The sequence below is a fragment of the Ammodytes marinus genome, assembly GCF_949987685.1.
Source record: "Ammodytes marinus genome assembly, chromosome: 6".
Taxonomy (NCBI): domain Eukaryota; kingdom Metazoa; phylum Chordata; class Actinopteri; order Uranoscopiformes; family Ammodytidae; genus Ammodytes; species Ammodytes marinus.
Genome location: NC_137235.1, coordinates 29094855 through 29110285, shown reverse-complemented (window position 1 = coordinate 29110285; position 15431 = coordinate 29094855). Strand labels below are relative to the sequence as shown.

The window sequence follows — 15431 nt, the reverse complement described above, 5'->3', positions numbered from 1 at the left end:
TAATAAAACAAGTATTAGGGACTACTTAGACCATACAAAATTAACAGAAAGGTGCATATTATGAGACCTTTAATGCCAGGGGTTGACACTAAGGTTTCAAATGCACTTGCCCATAGGGCAAGTACAGGTAATGTTTTACTTTCCCGAATGTTGTGTTCACTTGCCCAAAAAAAACTGTTAAACAATGATATATACAGTATAGGCTAATTAAATTATACATTTTAGCGAACCGTATCTCTTAAATGCAAACACTGCTTACTTGTCTCATCCTGACCACATAAAACGAACAACAATTCATATAAGCCTAGATATCATGACATCACACAACACCAAGCGCTTGGTCCTGCTGCAGCATCGTGAAAGGGCCTCTTTTTGCCATGCACCTTGCCCAGGGGCTCAGAAAACTCAGTCTAGCTCAGAGCTCAAACATTTTTACTTATTTTACTTATTTAAAACGGTCACATTGTGCCAAAAAGTGATCGTGTGCCATAAAATGATTAAAGTCCACCATGTTAAAGCTATTGCCCAGTTACACTGTAAGTAGGGAGGGGGATCATTCATTTCTATTCATATTGATACCATTATAAAGACTCCACAATCCAAATCTTTATCGATACTTTTCTATTATTTTGTTTAAAGAGAACTAGTATTATTGCTTTAATTGCTTATAAGATGAGCAGAGTTCAGGATAGGACTTTAAGCATGTCATAATTCCATATTTAGGCCTACTATTTAGTTTATATTGCTGGGAAAACAAGTTTTTTACCCAAACTGTAGGCTAATATTCAAATTTCTTATTTTCTTGATGTTACATTTGAACACATCATGATGTCATTTTATTGACCTTTGCCTAATAATCATTTTACTGAGCCGACCTGAACACATCACATTTGAACCGTTAGCGATTTTTTTTTAGCTAACTAGGTCTTATCCTGCAGATTTTAATATGGATATAAAAACTATCCGATTTTTTAACTGCGGGACTTGCTACAGAGTCTCTCGTTTGTTGATCACCGCTGCATTGAATGATGAGACGGTGCCGAGCCCGTCTGCAGAGGCAGCGGCTCAGCAGACAAGAGTTTTTTTTTTTTTTGGGAGACGGAGCGGGTTGAAGGAGTTTCTTCAACACAGTCGAAGGTAGAACACTTTTACAGTCCATGATGCGGTCCAGTGATGGAATAATACGCTGAAGTAGGCCTAATTAGATGAAGATGACCCGACTCGATATTTAAAATTACATAATGTGACCTAGCCTACTGGACTCCATAGCGGTATCGATAAGCTCAAACGTTATTGATTTCTGGGTTTTGAATCTAGCGGAACCAGGTCCGTAGGATAGAGCCGGCTTTCGGAACGTAGACAGCGAAACTGCGCGCACACAGGCGGTGTGTGTGTGTGTGTGTGTGTGAGAGAGAGATAGAGAGATCGAGTGCGAAAGAGCGACCGTGATGCTGCTGGCTGCCCAATTGCGAATATAGCCGATGTATTTTGTGTGAGTTAGCGGGATTTTTTTTTTTTTTGCAGACTGTAAAACACATGAATACATAGCCTATACTACAGACAAACCCTCTAAAATCCACTTGCCCGTTCAGGCAACCAAAAAGCAATCTCAACTTGCCCAAACATTATTTTCAGTTGCCCCGGGCAAGCGGGCAACCGTTAGTGTCAACCACTGAATGCCCTTTGAATTTCACAAGTGTGTCAAATACTTGCAAAACCAACTGTTTGCTAAACATTAATAAAATAAATAGTAAAAAATAGGATGGTCTTAGAGCAGTTATATTATAATTTAGCCTGATCTATATTCTTCAGTCGGTATGTCCCTAAGTAAGTACAAATTATTTCTAGGCAGGGCTGTCACAGTTATTTTTTCACAATTAATCAGACATTTTCCATAGTTAATCACGATTGTAGCTTTTTTTTTATCGCATGTTTAAAATGCTATTATTTAGCATTTAGCAAAAGTTTATAAGCCCATATTAACAATGGAAAGCATTTCTTACTAGTGCATCTTGATTGGGACTGCCCTCATTTTTTCATTACTCAATATCACCATGTCAACAGGGTTTGCTGTGTAGATATAAATATGTGTGTGTGTCAGAGAGAGGAGTAGAAGGGGCTTTGAATGCTTGATAGTGAGCACGTTTGCATGTGCCTCTGTGTGTACATACACCCCTCCTCACCACCACGTTTGCCTTTGCATGGTGAGTGAGCCTCCAGCTGCGTGCATGCTTTCCTCTGGGAACCCCATCTGGCACCATGCTACAATCAGCACACAAGCCTTTGGTGTGTGTGTGTGTGTGTGTGTGTTTGTGTGTGTTGGTGGCTCCAGCTGCCACAGCGACCAACTATTTCCCAGCCTCCCCACGGCACATTGTAACACTGCATCGCTACTGGGATCTTCATTTGTAGCACAACAGTAGCATGTTGCCTTTGCAAAAACGCACAAAGAAAAACAAAGAAACACACCTTATTGTTCACCTTGTCCTTTCCCTGCTCTTTTTGCTCCTTTTCATCCCTGGCTCCCTGCCTCTGTTCAGTGTGAGTTTCCACGTGTGAAAAAAACAACCCAATCACCAGTTACATTTTTGGTAACGTTTCTTCAAATGAGGGATAGGCTAAGTAGGCATATAATTTGTTTCAATTGTATAGAGTGGACGTTGGTGGACTTTCAAGTTTGTGACTGCATAGAATGAAAGATGGCCACAAATTCCTTTTTGATTTCTCAGTGGAGAAATGCAATATTTTTGCAGGGGAGTCTCTGTATTTAAATGTGCTTTATTTAAAGGCCTACTTCACCGGTGGGAATATGAAGGTGTATTGAATTCTGAGATCCTATGTAGTATAAATGTGCTAAAAAATTTAATTGGTTCATCCTAGCCTGAGAAAAGGCAGATAGAGTGTTTTATGGTCTCACTGTCTAACCCTACATTTCTCTTACATAGGATCTCAGAATTCAATACACCTTCATATTCCCACCGGTGAAGTAGGTCTTTAACATTTAAGATAGAAATATTTCCTTGATTTTCACAATCTTAATTTAGTGAATGCATTATGATTTTAAGTTTGCTAGCTGTTATTAAGACTTAGCCAGCCAGCTTGCCAGTGAAATATTGGGGAGCAACGTTTTGTTGTCAAGCTGAAAATAAAGCAATTAGCCGCCATGTTTGAAGTCATGTGCGCTACGTCCACTCTACAATATTGAATGTTGTGTAACGTATTTTAGCTCGGATACGTTGATATGCCGTTGAAAGGAGCTACGGGGAACTTTTAGTTATTTCTGAAACAGACAAATGTTTAGTTTGAGGATCCTAAATAAAATGTAACAGCAAATGAGACCATCAGTGCTAACATTGCTATTTTCATATAGTTTTTCATCATGCATTTGTCCGGGTAGGCTCACAGAGGAACAACAGCTGGCGTAGTAAATACACTACAGCTTTTGTCCAAAGGAAGAATGAACACAAACTGAAACTTCCTCGTAGCACCTTTTTAAGTGACAACATTTTTATTCTGGCGACTGGGTTGGAAAAAAAATACTGTGAGGTTTTGGTCCGGTCTTATGGGGATTATGTCATGACACTTTTTTGCACTGGAAAATGATATCTCCAATAGGTGGCTTGGTAGAGAATAGAGAAACAGCTGAGTACAAGGGGGTTTGACAGTAGCAGGCATTGTCAGAGAGCTGTAATGAGCTGGCATACAAAACATGACTCTGGCTCGGTGGCGGCGCCAATGTCACTCAGCCCCTATAGTCGATGTTCTGCTGCCCATTCTGTGTGTCTCCATGCTTTTGCTCTCTCTTTACATCAGCCACAGTGGGATTGCCTAATCTGCATGAGACTGATGCTTTGCCTGTGCCCTGTCTCTCTCTAAATGTCACTCTTTGTGTGCGTGGAATCTCCCAGGGGGCCGAGCGGCACATCCAAATACATCATGGGCTGGAGCCTTGAGACTTGGGACATCATCGGTGTGTGGGTTTTTTTGTAATGAAAGCAGCACTGTTTGAAAACATTGACAAGGGGGTTTTGGACACGCTGAGGGGCTAGCAGCTTTTTACCATGTACGTGTCAAACCTGGAAAAATCACAATGTCAGACAGTCAGTGCTGTGAGTGGACACTTCTAGAAAAAAGTTATTTTTTGGTTTGTTTCCAAAGTCGACAGTGAGGTCTGGGTTGATTTTATGCAGTGTGGGGTATATGTACTGTAATATTTTGTCATGTGTACTGTTCTTCCAACAAGTACAACTTAGCTTTAACCATGACAGCACCATACTATTTCTCATTGTTTTTTTTGCTCACATCAGATTTTTACTCACTTTGGGCTACTTTCTTTACTCTGTGTTCATCCTGCATCTTCAATTTATATTTATGTAATTTGTGACACATATTTAAAGGATATGTTTCATGCAAGATGTTTTTGTGTTTAAGGCTTTGCTTTGGAGGTGCATTCACGGACAGTCTGAAAGTTTTGCAACTGCTTAAACAAAACGTGCTTTTGCAAACCCAAATAAGGGTTTTGGTGTTATCAGAATGGGTATGGAAAACAAAATAAAATGGTATATGTTTTATATGGTTTAGTTAACAGTTGTTTTGCACCAGCTAACTGCCAACAGAAAATTATGTTCAATCAATTTCAAAAATGCAAATATTAATTATGAATAACAACATTGTGACCTGATAGAAGGTACATGAATGTTGTGCTTACAGGTTGCCTTGCTTGTCCCTACTTTCTTTCAAAAAAAAATGCAGCTTTTAATATTCTATAGTGTCACATTTTTGATTTTCATAAAATATTCATTGGTCCATCTTTCAGGTTAAGTGGAATTATTACTTGACATGTATGAAGATCCTCTTCCAACACAAGAAAATAATGAAGTTCATTGCCTGTGCCTCATGGGAAATAAAACAATACAATGGTGTTTCCTTAATATGTTCCTATCAGCTCATTTCTGATAAAAGTGTACCAACCAATATTACACAGAGCTGGAAAATGAAAGCCCTGCAGTTAATATTTTAGCTGGCAATCCTCAGTGGTTGCTTCTGTCATGTTCCATCCAAATTCTTCGTCGGCAAGAGATTCCATCAAGCTTTTTCCACTGGGGCAGAAATACGTTTGACAAAACGATAACATGGGCGAGAACAAGTGGAGAACATTTTCTCCTAAATGTGACTAGAGTGTAAACTACAGACTGTTTGGCAAATCCCAGGGAGCATATATCTAGTTTTCACTGAGCACAGTTCCGTTCGGCACGGTTTGGTAAGGAACAGTAACCGATCTGGCTTGCGTTTCCACTGCAGAAAGTACCCTAACTTGGTTTATGCTGGAAGGCGATAGCCGCGGTCAGAGTATATACAGTACAGTTTATGGGTCAGAGCTGTTGAACGGCACTGGCTGTGGCATCTACATATTTATGGTGACAGCATAGCAGTGAGACACAGTTAAGCCCACTAATATATTTAAGCCCACTAATATATTTCATAGGTAGGACAAACGCTGCAATAAACAAATAACTGTGCACTGCCGTTTTTTTTCCAATCACATGACTCTGCCGAGGTGAAGACACACACCGGTTTATTTATTGCATGGAAATTATTCTTTCGACCAATCAACGGACTGCAGTGTGTAGCTCCACCCTCTTGGGACCATTTGGGATGGCTTGTTACCCCAAAGAAAGGGTGACAAAAACAAACATGAAAACCGTTTACTTATTTCGGTGGAAACTTTTGACAGTGGAAACACAAATACATGCGTGCCTTGCAGTAGCACACCGAACCGCACCACCCAGTGGAAACAAGGCTTTATTAGAACCAGTTTGAGTATTTTTAACTTCTAACTTGAGCTGGGGACTTTATGTCATGTATCGATGGAGACACAAGTGGGAAAAATGTAATTGGAACACACATATGTATCAAGCTGAGCACTAAAATTCTAAATTAAGCCATTGTAGAAGTTATAAATAAACTATTTTTTAAAGTTTTCCCACCTTAAGGGGACAGTTAAAAACTTGAAAATAAGTTAAAAAAAACTTCCCAAATGTCTGGGTAGAAAAAACCGCAGTGTGTCTGATGAAAGCGTACCGTCATCACCAGCGTGTACTCTCTCCAGTTTAAGCCCTGAGCCTTGCAGAGCTTTGCTTGGTTCAGCATAGCCACTGAAGCTGAAGCCAGTTCTGCTTAATGACAACAATGAACCAAAAAGAGAAAAGCTAGTTTATCCCACAGGCAGGAAGTCAGTGTTCACTCTGTGTCACCATCTGATTCCAACCGTCCCACTTGTAGAGTTAAAAATGAAGAACTAAACAAAAAAAGGAAGGAACATAGTGATTTTTCCAAGTTATTTTTCATAGTTTTTGTTGTAGTTTTAGCTTTGAAAATAATGCAGGGCCACATCCATTGTTTAACGACATGTACCTTGACATAGAAATTGTGTTTCTCTTGTTATGTAGGTTTCAGAAAATATCAAATGTATCAATGATGGTATCTATCTTGGTGATATAAGATTGTAGGCCTATATCAAAATATTAACTGAATGAAGGCGAGACACTGCAGGTTAATAGGGTAACATATTTAACTTATAGATATCAATTGACCAGTGCTTGTTCAACTAATATCAGGGTCAAAGTGTCCGCACATTCTCCCGCCAAGTTAGTTTTTTTATCAATCCCAATGTTTGCTAGAAAGTGGTGTGCGCCGTCTTCTGTGCGTACGCCACATTTAGAAATGAAGCCCCAGGACTTTTATTCCAAGTCATTTTTCTTTTTAAATATCAAACTTGCACATGCATGAAAAATATCACTTAATTTCTACATAAATTATTTATCTCTGCTGCTATACTCATTTAGACTGTACTGTAAACACCAAACCAACTCGCAGACAGGAAATACAGTGAATAAAAAAAAGCTAATCAAATTCCCCGTCTGCTTCCTTTGATGACAAAATGTGGAACGGCAGTTCAATTATTTATGAATTGTTTGAGATTTTTACTTGACACATTTAGGCAGACGCCACTCGCTTCCCTGCCAACCACTTAGTAAAAAAAGTCGTTTTGCTTTTAAACAGCCCCATCAGCAGCTGTAATCAGCATGTGGCATAAAGAGGTTTTCTCAACCCAATACAGTTCTATCCAAGTAAAAATGTACCATGTGTCCCATGTAGCCCCATATCCCTACACATGGTTGTATTTTTTTCCCGGGGGGGATTTCTGCTTTATTTTGAAAAAATGTGGACATGTGTGGAGTCTTCTATACCCCATGAAATATTTAAAAAAGGCATTTGCTCTCCCCAAGAAATACAGGCATTGCGCGTAGCTTCATGAATATAAATTAAACTTTGAATTCCTCTTTGGAATTTATCTCAAAGCAAGGCTAATGCCACAAGGATTCTATATAGGCCTGTCTGCCCCCTCTCCCCCACCCCCCCCTCTCCCATCAGATAATCCCTCTCATAATTAAAGAAGCAGGCGTGCTTTCTCATCTCATATCACACACAAGCACTATGACAACAAGCTCTGAACAACACCCAGGAGAAAAACACACATATACCTTGAGCTCTTGCAAGGGGCATGGGGAAAACACTCCTGTTGCTAATGACCCCCAAGGCTTATAGTTAATATCAACCCACTATATTCTGCTTGAAAACCTAGTTTCGTAGTGATGAGGCAGCCCGACAGGACTTTGTCTGAACCCACAGCCTCAAACCCACTAAACAGGGTCTCCGCTGAGGCCTTTTGACTTGCATGTTGTGGAGCTATTCGACTCCATTAAACTTAAGAGAGTGTTCTGAACAAGGATTTCCTTAGCTGTGGAAATCCAGACCCACGTCTAGAACGATGTAGGGTCTGGCCACGAGCAATATATCTTTCCTACTCAAGGGGTGGGGCACCTAAGCATGCATTTCAAATACCACTGCACACAATAGGCTAGCAATAAGACCAACTACCACCAATCCTAGCAATGAAAAAGGTGACGTCGTTTAGCGACCAGCGGGGCAAACTGGTGATTTCAACTTTTTTCGTAGTAGAACGCCTGTTGTCAAAATCGCTTTTAGTCAAAATCAGTGAATATCTCCTCTCACAATCTTCGCTACCTGTCATGTTTTTGACAACAAGCATTCTCCAGAATCACCGACACCACCTTAAATGCTTTATTAGATAGTACAGAGAATTTATATATATATATATATATATATATATATATATATATATATATATATATATATATATATATGCATGAAAATATATTGTTTAGGTTATACACTTGCAAATTAACTGCTCACTCTCACTGCTCTCGTCAGCCCATGTTGTTCCATCATGGCAGACTAAGACCCTGTTTCCACCTGGGACATCTGACTTTTTGAATCTGGTTACAAGTGGACAGCTCTCAATCCGTGTGTTCCCACTTGTATTTTCAAATGTGACTTCTTTGTTTACTTGTGATCCGATTCCATTTACCCGCGCTGTATTTAAATCAACACATAGGCCTACATAATTTCCGTTTGCATTGCTGTTTTTAACCGGTGGGGTTCAAACAAGTAAACATACAGGGCTGTACAGTGCCACAGTTTTAATCGCATTTGCTATTAAAATGCATTACATGCGAAGATAATTACAAGTCTAGGTTGAAGAGATAGGCTACTGTCTCATTTAGACAAGGAGGAGCGATGCACAACACTGCTTAGAGGGCTCTACATTAACACTCGCCAAATGCGGGAAATATCATAGATAGTATATAAAAGTAAAAACTCTTAGGCGAGTAAGTTATTACGCCACGTTGGCTGGTGAAAGATGTGTGTTTGCCGGGCGGTTTTTCTAACGTCTGCTACACTCTTGTCACCATCATGGTCACCACCACCAGTACACGGCTGTATGCAGTTAAGTTACTTTACGTGCGAACAGAATATTTCCTGTGCGCCTTCACATTAAAAGCCTGTTACTAGCCAAACGCGAGTTGACTTTTTTAAGCGGATAAGAACAGGAAGTCGTTGCCTTGCAGCTCTCCGTGTTTTCAGATTTACGCAGTGAAATGAAACCAGAGGACAGAAAGCTTGTCATTTGCAATACTGGCGGATGCAACTAACGTTCATGAGGCTTCTATAAAATCTGCATGAACGCCAGTGATGCACTTTTAACGTATTTCCGCTCAGGCAGGGGGCAACAGTTGAGTAGGAGGTCCCTAAAGTGGACAAGAGTCACATTGGTGTTTCCACTACCAAATGAATGCGGACACAACGGTCACAACGGACGTAAACCACCTCCGAATGTGGTTTTTGTGATCCGATCTCAATGCGTCTTGAAAGTGATTTCACCTGTAGTTAAAGCTTTATTCATGTGATCCGATTACAAAAGTCAGATGTTAATGCCAAGTGGAAATGGGGTCTAAGGAGCCATGTTTGTAGTTTTTCTCACCTCATCCAGATGCACCAGGAAGGTGACGTTGCTGCCCAGGTTGGCGGTGAGTTTGCCATCTCTGGAGGTCAGCATCAGTCCTTTAGGAGGTCTGTTGGGGCACTGCTGCTTTCTGGCCGTGTACATTTCTTTAACTCCTTTAGTGCAGTTGTTCAACACCACTTTACGGTACCTTTAGAAGAACACAAAGAACAAACCAAAAGCTTTAGTGTGTAACTTTTGTCGCCCCCCATGAGGAATTCTGAGTGTTAACAACAACACTGTCGGCGCATACATGAAACATTACTTGGATGGTTTTAAGGATTTTTCTGAGCTCCTGTGCCAGTGTCGGGTGGCGACACAACATCAGTTTTACAAATGCTGCCATACTGATAAATACAGAGATTGTTGTGGAGCTGATAGGCTTAATCAACTTTGTATCAACCCATTTGGCGATGGCTTGAATGTAACCAACATTCATTTATGTGCAAAACGTTATGCACTGTAGCTTTGAGAATGCATATTTAAACAAGAAGTATTTTCAAAAACTATAAAGTTAATCAACCCCTACACATACCTTAATTTGTTTTCAAAAATATCCCCCTAGATGCTATTACTGTATGTAGTTGTGGTTTAGAGAAGATTTTGTTGAGCTCGGACATAATGGTGTGTCAGTACAGCTGTTGCCTTCCGCTGGCAAACAAGCAGACTGTACGTCTACTGTCAACACAAGCTGTGTCAGAGGCTGAGACACCTTGCAAAGCTTTATCATAGCAGCAGAGAGTAAAGCAACCCCGCTGTGATAACGCTTGGTAAGGTGTCTGCCTCACGGGGAGTCCTCACAACTCAACAAGCCTGAGTCTTTGTTACCACGTGTCTAAACCTACCATGGTGGTGTACTTATATGGATGTGTAGTAAAGCGTCACTATCTGGCGTAAACTTTGTAGGCTATCTCCATTTTTTGACATTTTTAATTGTCTTCATTAATCAGTGCTATGGGTCACACTCCACATCTGTGTGTAGGTTTTATACAGTTCTAACCAATGAAGATTATTTTTTTTTTAAACTGACAATGTGAATTGACGATACAGGGTTTGTTTGTTTTAAAAATACAGTGTTTTTTTCATCTCCTGAAAAATTACCGTTTTGGACATACAAGGTTTTTCTACCCGACAGTGACAACATGTGTACATCAAGTAAAACTATTCATTGAATGGACAGCTTGTATTAAATCAAGGATCACCCAAAACAATGAAATATGACATTTTCCTAATATTGCACACACACAAGATTATTGATTCATTAAGATGTAATGTTAATGTTAATGTAATGCGTGATAATGTTTTTTTAATGAAGCTAGTGGTAGGGGAGCTAATTTCAGCTTCGTACATAACGACTGTTTGGTTGTTCAATGACTTACGCATGCTCCACTGGCATTTTCATTTATTTTTTCCTGACCTTTTCCTCAGACTAGCCTTGATTCACACACACTCACACTACTGTTTGTTTGTGGGGGAAGTTACACCTCTAGGATTGTTATAAGTGCATCAAGTGTGGTCCTATCAGCATACCTATGCCCAACTTCTATTGAAGCAGGTCCAATTACAAGAATAACTGCAAACATATGCAGAATCTATAATAATGCATCAAATTTAATGAGTTGATAATAAGTTGATTTAATGTATTGTATTCAAAATACATTGAAGCTGTATAATACAGTAGTAGACAGTAAAGTATTAAGTACATTTCTCTTTATAATCAAAGTAATATACAGTGTTTTAGTACATTTGTGTGGTCATTTTTCACCACTTCTGTCTGGCTGTTCACAGGTTCCAGCTGATGCTGTTAACAACTGTTGTATTTCCTGTATGATAAACACAGCTCATTTCAAAGCCATGTCTTAAACTAGAAATATCGCCTGGTAGTTAGATTTACATACATACATACATACATACATACATACATACATACATACATACATACATACATACATACATACATACATACATACATACATACATACATACATACATACATACATACATACATACATACATACATACATACAGGTCCTTCTCATATAATTAGCATATTGTGATAAAGTTGATTATTTTCCATAATGTAATGATAATAATTGAACTTTCATATATTTTAGATTCATTGCACACCAACTGAAATATTTCAGGTCTTTTGTTGTTTTAATACTGATGATTTTGGCATACAGCTCATGAAAACCCCAAATTCCTATCTCAAAAAATTAGCATATCATGAAAAGGTACTCTAAACAAGCTCTTAACCTAATCATCTGAATCAACTAATTAACTCTAAACACCTGCAAAAGATTCCTGAGGCTTTTAAAAACCCCCAGCCTGGTTCATTACTCAAAACCGCAATCATGGGTAAGACTGCCGACCTGACTGCTGTCCAGAAGGCCATCATAGACACCCTCAAGCAAGAGGGTAAGACACAGAAAGAAATTTCTGAGCGAATAGGCTGTTCCCAGAGTGCTGTATCAAGGCACCTCAGTGGGAAGTCTGTGGGAAGGAAAAAGTGTAGCAGAAAACGCTGCACAACCAGAAGAGGTGACCGGACCCTGAGGAGGATTGTGGAGAAGGGCCGATTCCAGACCTTGGGGGACCTGCGGAAGCAGTGGACTGAGTCTGGAGTAGAAACATCCAGAGCCACCGTGCACAGGCGTGTGCAGGAAATGGGCTACAGGTGCCGCATTCCCCAGGTCAAGCCACTTTTGAATCAGAAACAGCGGCAGAAGCGCCTGACCTGGGCTACAGAGAAGCAGCACTGGACTGTTGCTCAGTGGTCCAAAGTACTTTTTTCGGATGAAAGCAAATTTTGCATGTCATTCGGAGTCTGGAGGAAGACTGGGGAGAAGGAAATGCCAAAATGCCTGAAGTCCAGTGTCAAGTACCCACAGTCAGTGATGGTCTGGGGTGCCATGTCAGCTGCTGGTGTTGGTCCACTGTGTTTTATCAAAGGCAGGGTCAATGCAGCTAGCTATCAGGAGATTTTGGAGCACTTCATGCTTCCATCTGCTGAAAAGCTTTATGGAGATGAAGATTTAATTTTTCAACAAGACCTGGCACCTGCTCACAGTGCCAAAACCACTGGTAAATGGTTTACTGACCATGGTATTACTGTGCTCAATTGGCCTGCCAACTCTCCTGACCTGAACCCCATAGAGAATCTGTGGGATATTGTGAAGAGGAAGTTGAGAGACACCAGACCCAACACTGTGGATGAGCTTAAGGCCGCTATCGAAGCATCCTGGGCCTCCATAACACCTCAGCAGTGCCACAGGCTGATTGCCTCCATGCCACGCCACATTGAAGCAGTCATTTCTGCGAAAGGATTCCCGACCAAGTATTGAGTGCATAACTGAACATAATTATTTGAAGGTTGACTTTTTTGTATTAAAAACACTTTTCTTTTATTGGTCGGATTAAATATGCTAATTTTTTGAGATAGGAATTTGGGGTTTTCATGAGCTGTATGCCAAAATCATCAGTATTAAAACAACAAAAGACCTGAAATATTTCAGTTGGTGTGCATTGAATCTAAAGTATATGAAAGTTCAATTATTATCATTACATTATGGAAAATAATCAACTATATCACAATATGCTAATTATATGAGAAGGACCTGTACATACATACATACATACATACATACATACAATTGCAGAACGTTGAAACTACAGTGGTGGTAGGCAATGCTTTAAAGAAGGTTGATCTCCTAAGAAGCTACAATATGGTACAGGGTCACTGGGACTTCCTAATATGTAAGGTTGCAGTAATATTTTACCTTTGACCTCCAACATCTATTCAGTTCATCCTTGAATTAGAGTCGACATTGTGCAAATTTAGAAGAAAACCCCTTTAAAGCATTTATGAGATATTGGGTTCACAAGAATGGCCAAACCCCAACACATAATGCCTCTGGCCTCGGCTATTGTCCTCGCGGAGGCATATCAGTTATGAAAGCGGAGCAGGGTTCATTTCACGGATCTCATGAATGTCAGGGTTTTGCACGACAAAGTTCATCTTATCACCTCCTGTCCCCTCCATTGCCCCACATGTTTTCTCTATCTAAGACATGTATTTATCACATCTTTTCCATCTAATTATGATTATTCATGTACTGTGTCTCCATATTTTCTAAAGTTTATTTGTTAGCCTTATAAATATGATTTTATTGTGATTATTGACAGGGGTGGAACTCTTGTACGAGCCCATTGGGCTTCGTTCCCCCTTGCACCATTGATGTTAATGTGTGCTAAATAAATAAACTAAACTAAAAATAAATAAAAATAAAGTTCAAACCAATGTGAGCAGCCACTTCTTGTCAAACACAGCATCTCATTCAGTTTATATATATTTCTTTACAATTCTTATCATTGTAAATATGTCCTGCATTTCGAGATAAAGCCTCCAAAAATACCGTAAAAATGCACACAAATGTATTGGGCATTACACAGTCTAAATATGAATAATCCTAGTAAATGAAAGAGTCCTTACCCCGTGCTGTTCATGTAGTTTTGACCTTGGCTGCAGCTTCTGGAGACAGTGGACGGATTGAACCAAAAGGACGGCCGGCAGTTCCCATCGCCGCGACGCTCATAACCATAATCACTGCATCGGACAACAGAGCACACGGCACATGATCAATATCAGCATGTAAAAAGGGACATATTCTATCATATCATTCCATCCACGGCCCTGTCTTATCCATATCTTTATAACTGGTGACCAGAGGGGCCTGTCTGGCACAGAAAAAACACATTATTATTATGGATTGATCACGGCCAGGCTGTTGACAAATGCACCACTGAAGCAGTGTGTATGGAAACACACCACTAGAAGGCAAGTTTGTTGCTTATATCCTGACTTGGCTGCTGTAGCGGTTTCCAATCAGACCATGATTTACATTTAACAAAGCAAAAGGTAAGCAAATGCCCGTTCTAATAACGGCCGTGACTTTGATTGATCAATTAATCAACACGCTACAACAAATAAAGAAAAAAACCTAAGCAGCCAGTGACAGACTTAGTCCAGTGTGTTGCTGTGATTACGACACTGTGAACTTTTCCATTAACGAGCTGTCAGGGCGGTCTGGATGCACAGGAGCATTTGGACACAGAGGTGAAAAGTTGGACAGGTGTCATTGGGGGGAAAACAACAAAAAGCCCATATGCTAAGAGTGAGATTGATAGGTGTGCTCACAGAATGGGGATCACTCTTGAACCTTTTCATCTATCTATAAAGCAAGAAACGTCGGTCTGTCTGTCTGTCTGTGGCTCACATAGTATCTCTTTGACTTTTAGTCAGATCGGCCTGAGCTTCCCGATATGGCTTGCGCACGTCACAAAGGTGTGCATCCTTGAATTTGAAGTTTTTTGGACCAAATATATACCATAGGTGTTTGTGAATATTTTAGATACTAATGGCCACACATTGGTTTTCAAAGCAAATTAGTATTATTATAATTTTTTTTTTCTACAGAACCGTTCTTTTGTTTATCAAAAAGCTTCTCTAAGTAGTTGTTTAATGTCCCAAATGGATTGGTCAACCTTTTAGGAAATGTATTTATTAAATTCCTTACCATGAGTTAGATGAAAACCTCAATATCAATTAATATTTAATTACTGTACATAGAGCCAGCAGGTGATAAGCTTACCTTAACAAAAAAACACTAGTTGAAGGGGCTAGTTTGGCACTCAAAGGAGAAGAAAAACAGACTTTTCAGCAACTGTAAACCATTTTACCTTATTCTTTTTTTAATCCTTACACAGACGGCAACAACACATTTTGGTTTTGAGGAGAATTAAGTGTGCAGGTGCAGTGACTAACAGGGTTGCCATGCAGCCAGCTGAGCCTTTGCACATAAGGGCTGGGCGAGTTCATTAGAAAGTGTTAGAGGTGTTAGTAGCTGTATTTTAAAACTATTGTGCTCAGATAAGTTTAGCTAACCAAGTGTTGATCCTTCACACATGGACAAGAGATTAGAATACACGTCAGAGGCCGTTTCTT

General features: G+C 39.8%; 1 protein-coding gene across 1 annotated transcript in view; it reads right to left on the bottom strand.

The window, feature by feature from the left end:
• sorcs3a (sortilin related VPS10 domain containing receptor 3a) overlaps nucleotides 1-15431 on the bottom strand; it is a gene marked incomplete at both ends in the record, with an annotated part of 253632 nt that overhangs the window by 25713 nt on the left and 212488 nt on the right. Inside the window, 2 exons of the mRNA XM_080029079.1 lie at nucleotides 9407-9578; nucleotides 13920-14033. Coding sequence (XP_079885205.1) covers nucleotides 9407-9578; nucleotides 13920-14033 — 286 coding nt within the window. The remainder of the gene's footprint in view (nucleotides 1-9406; nucleotides 9579-13919; nucleotides 14034-15431) is intronic.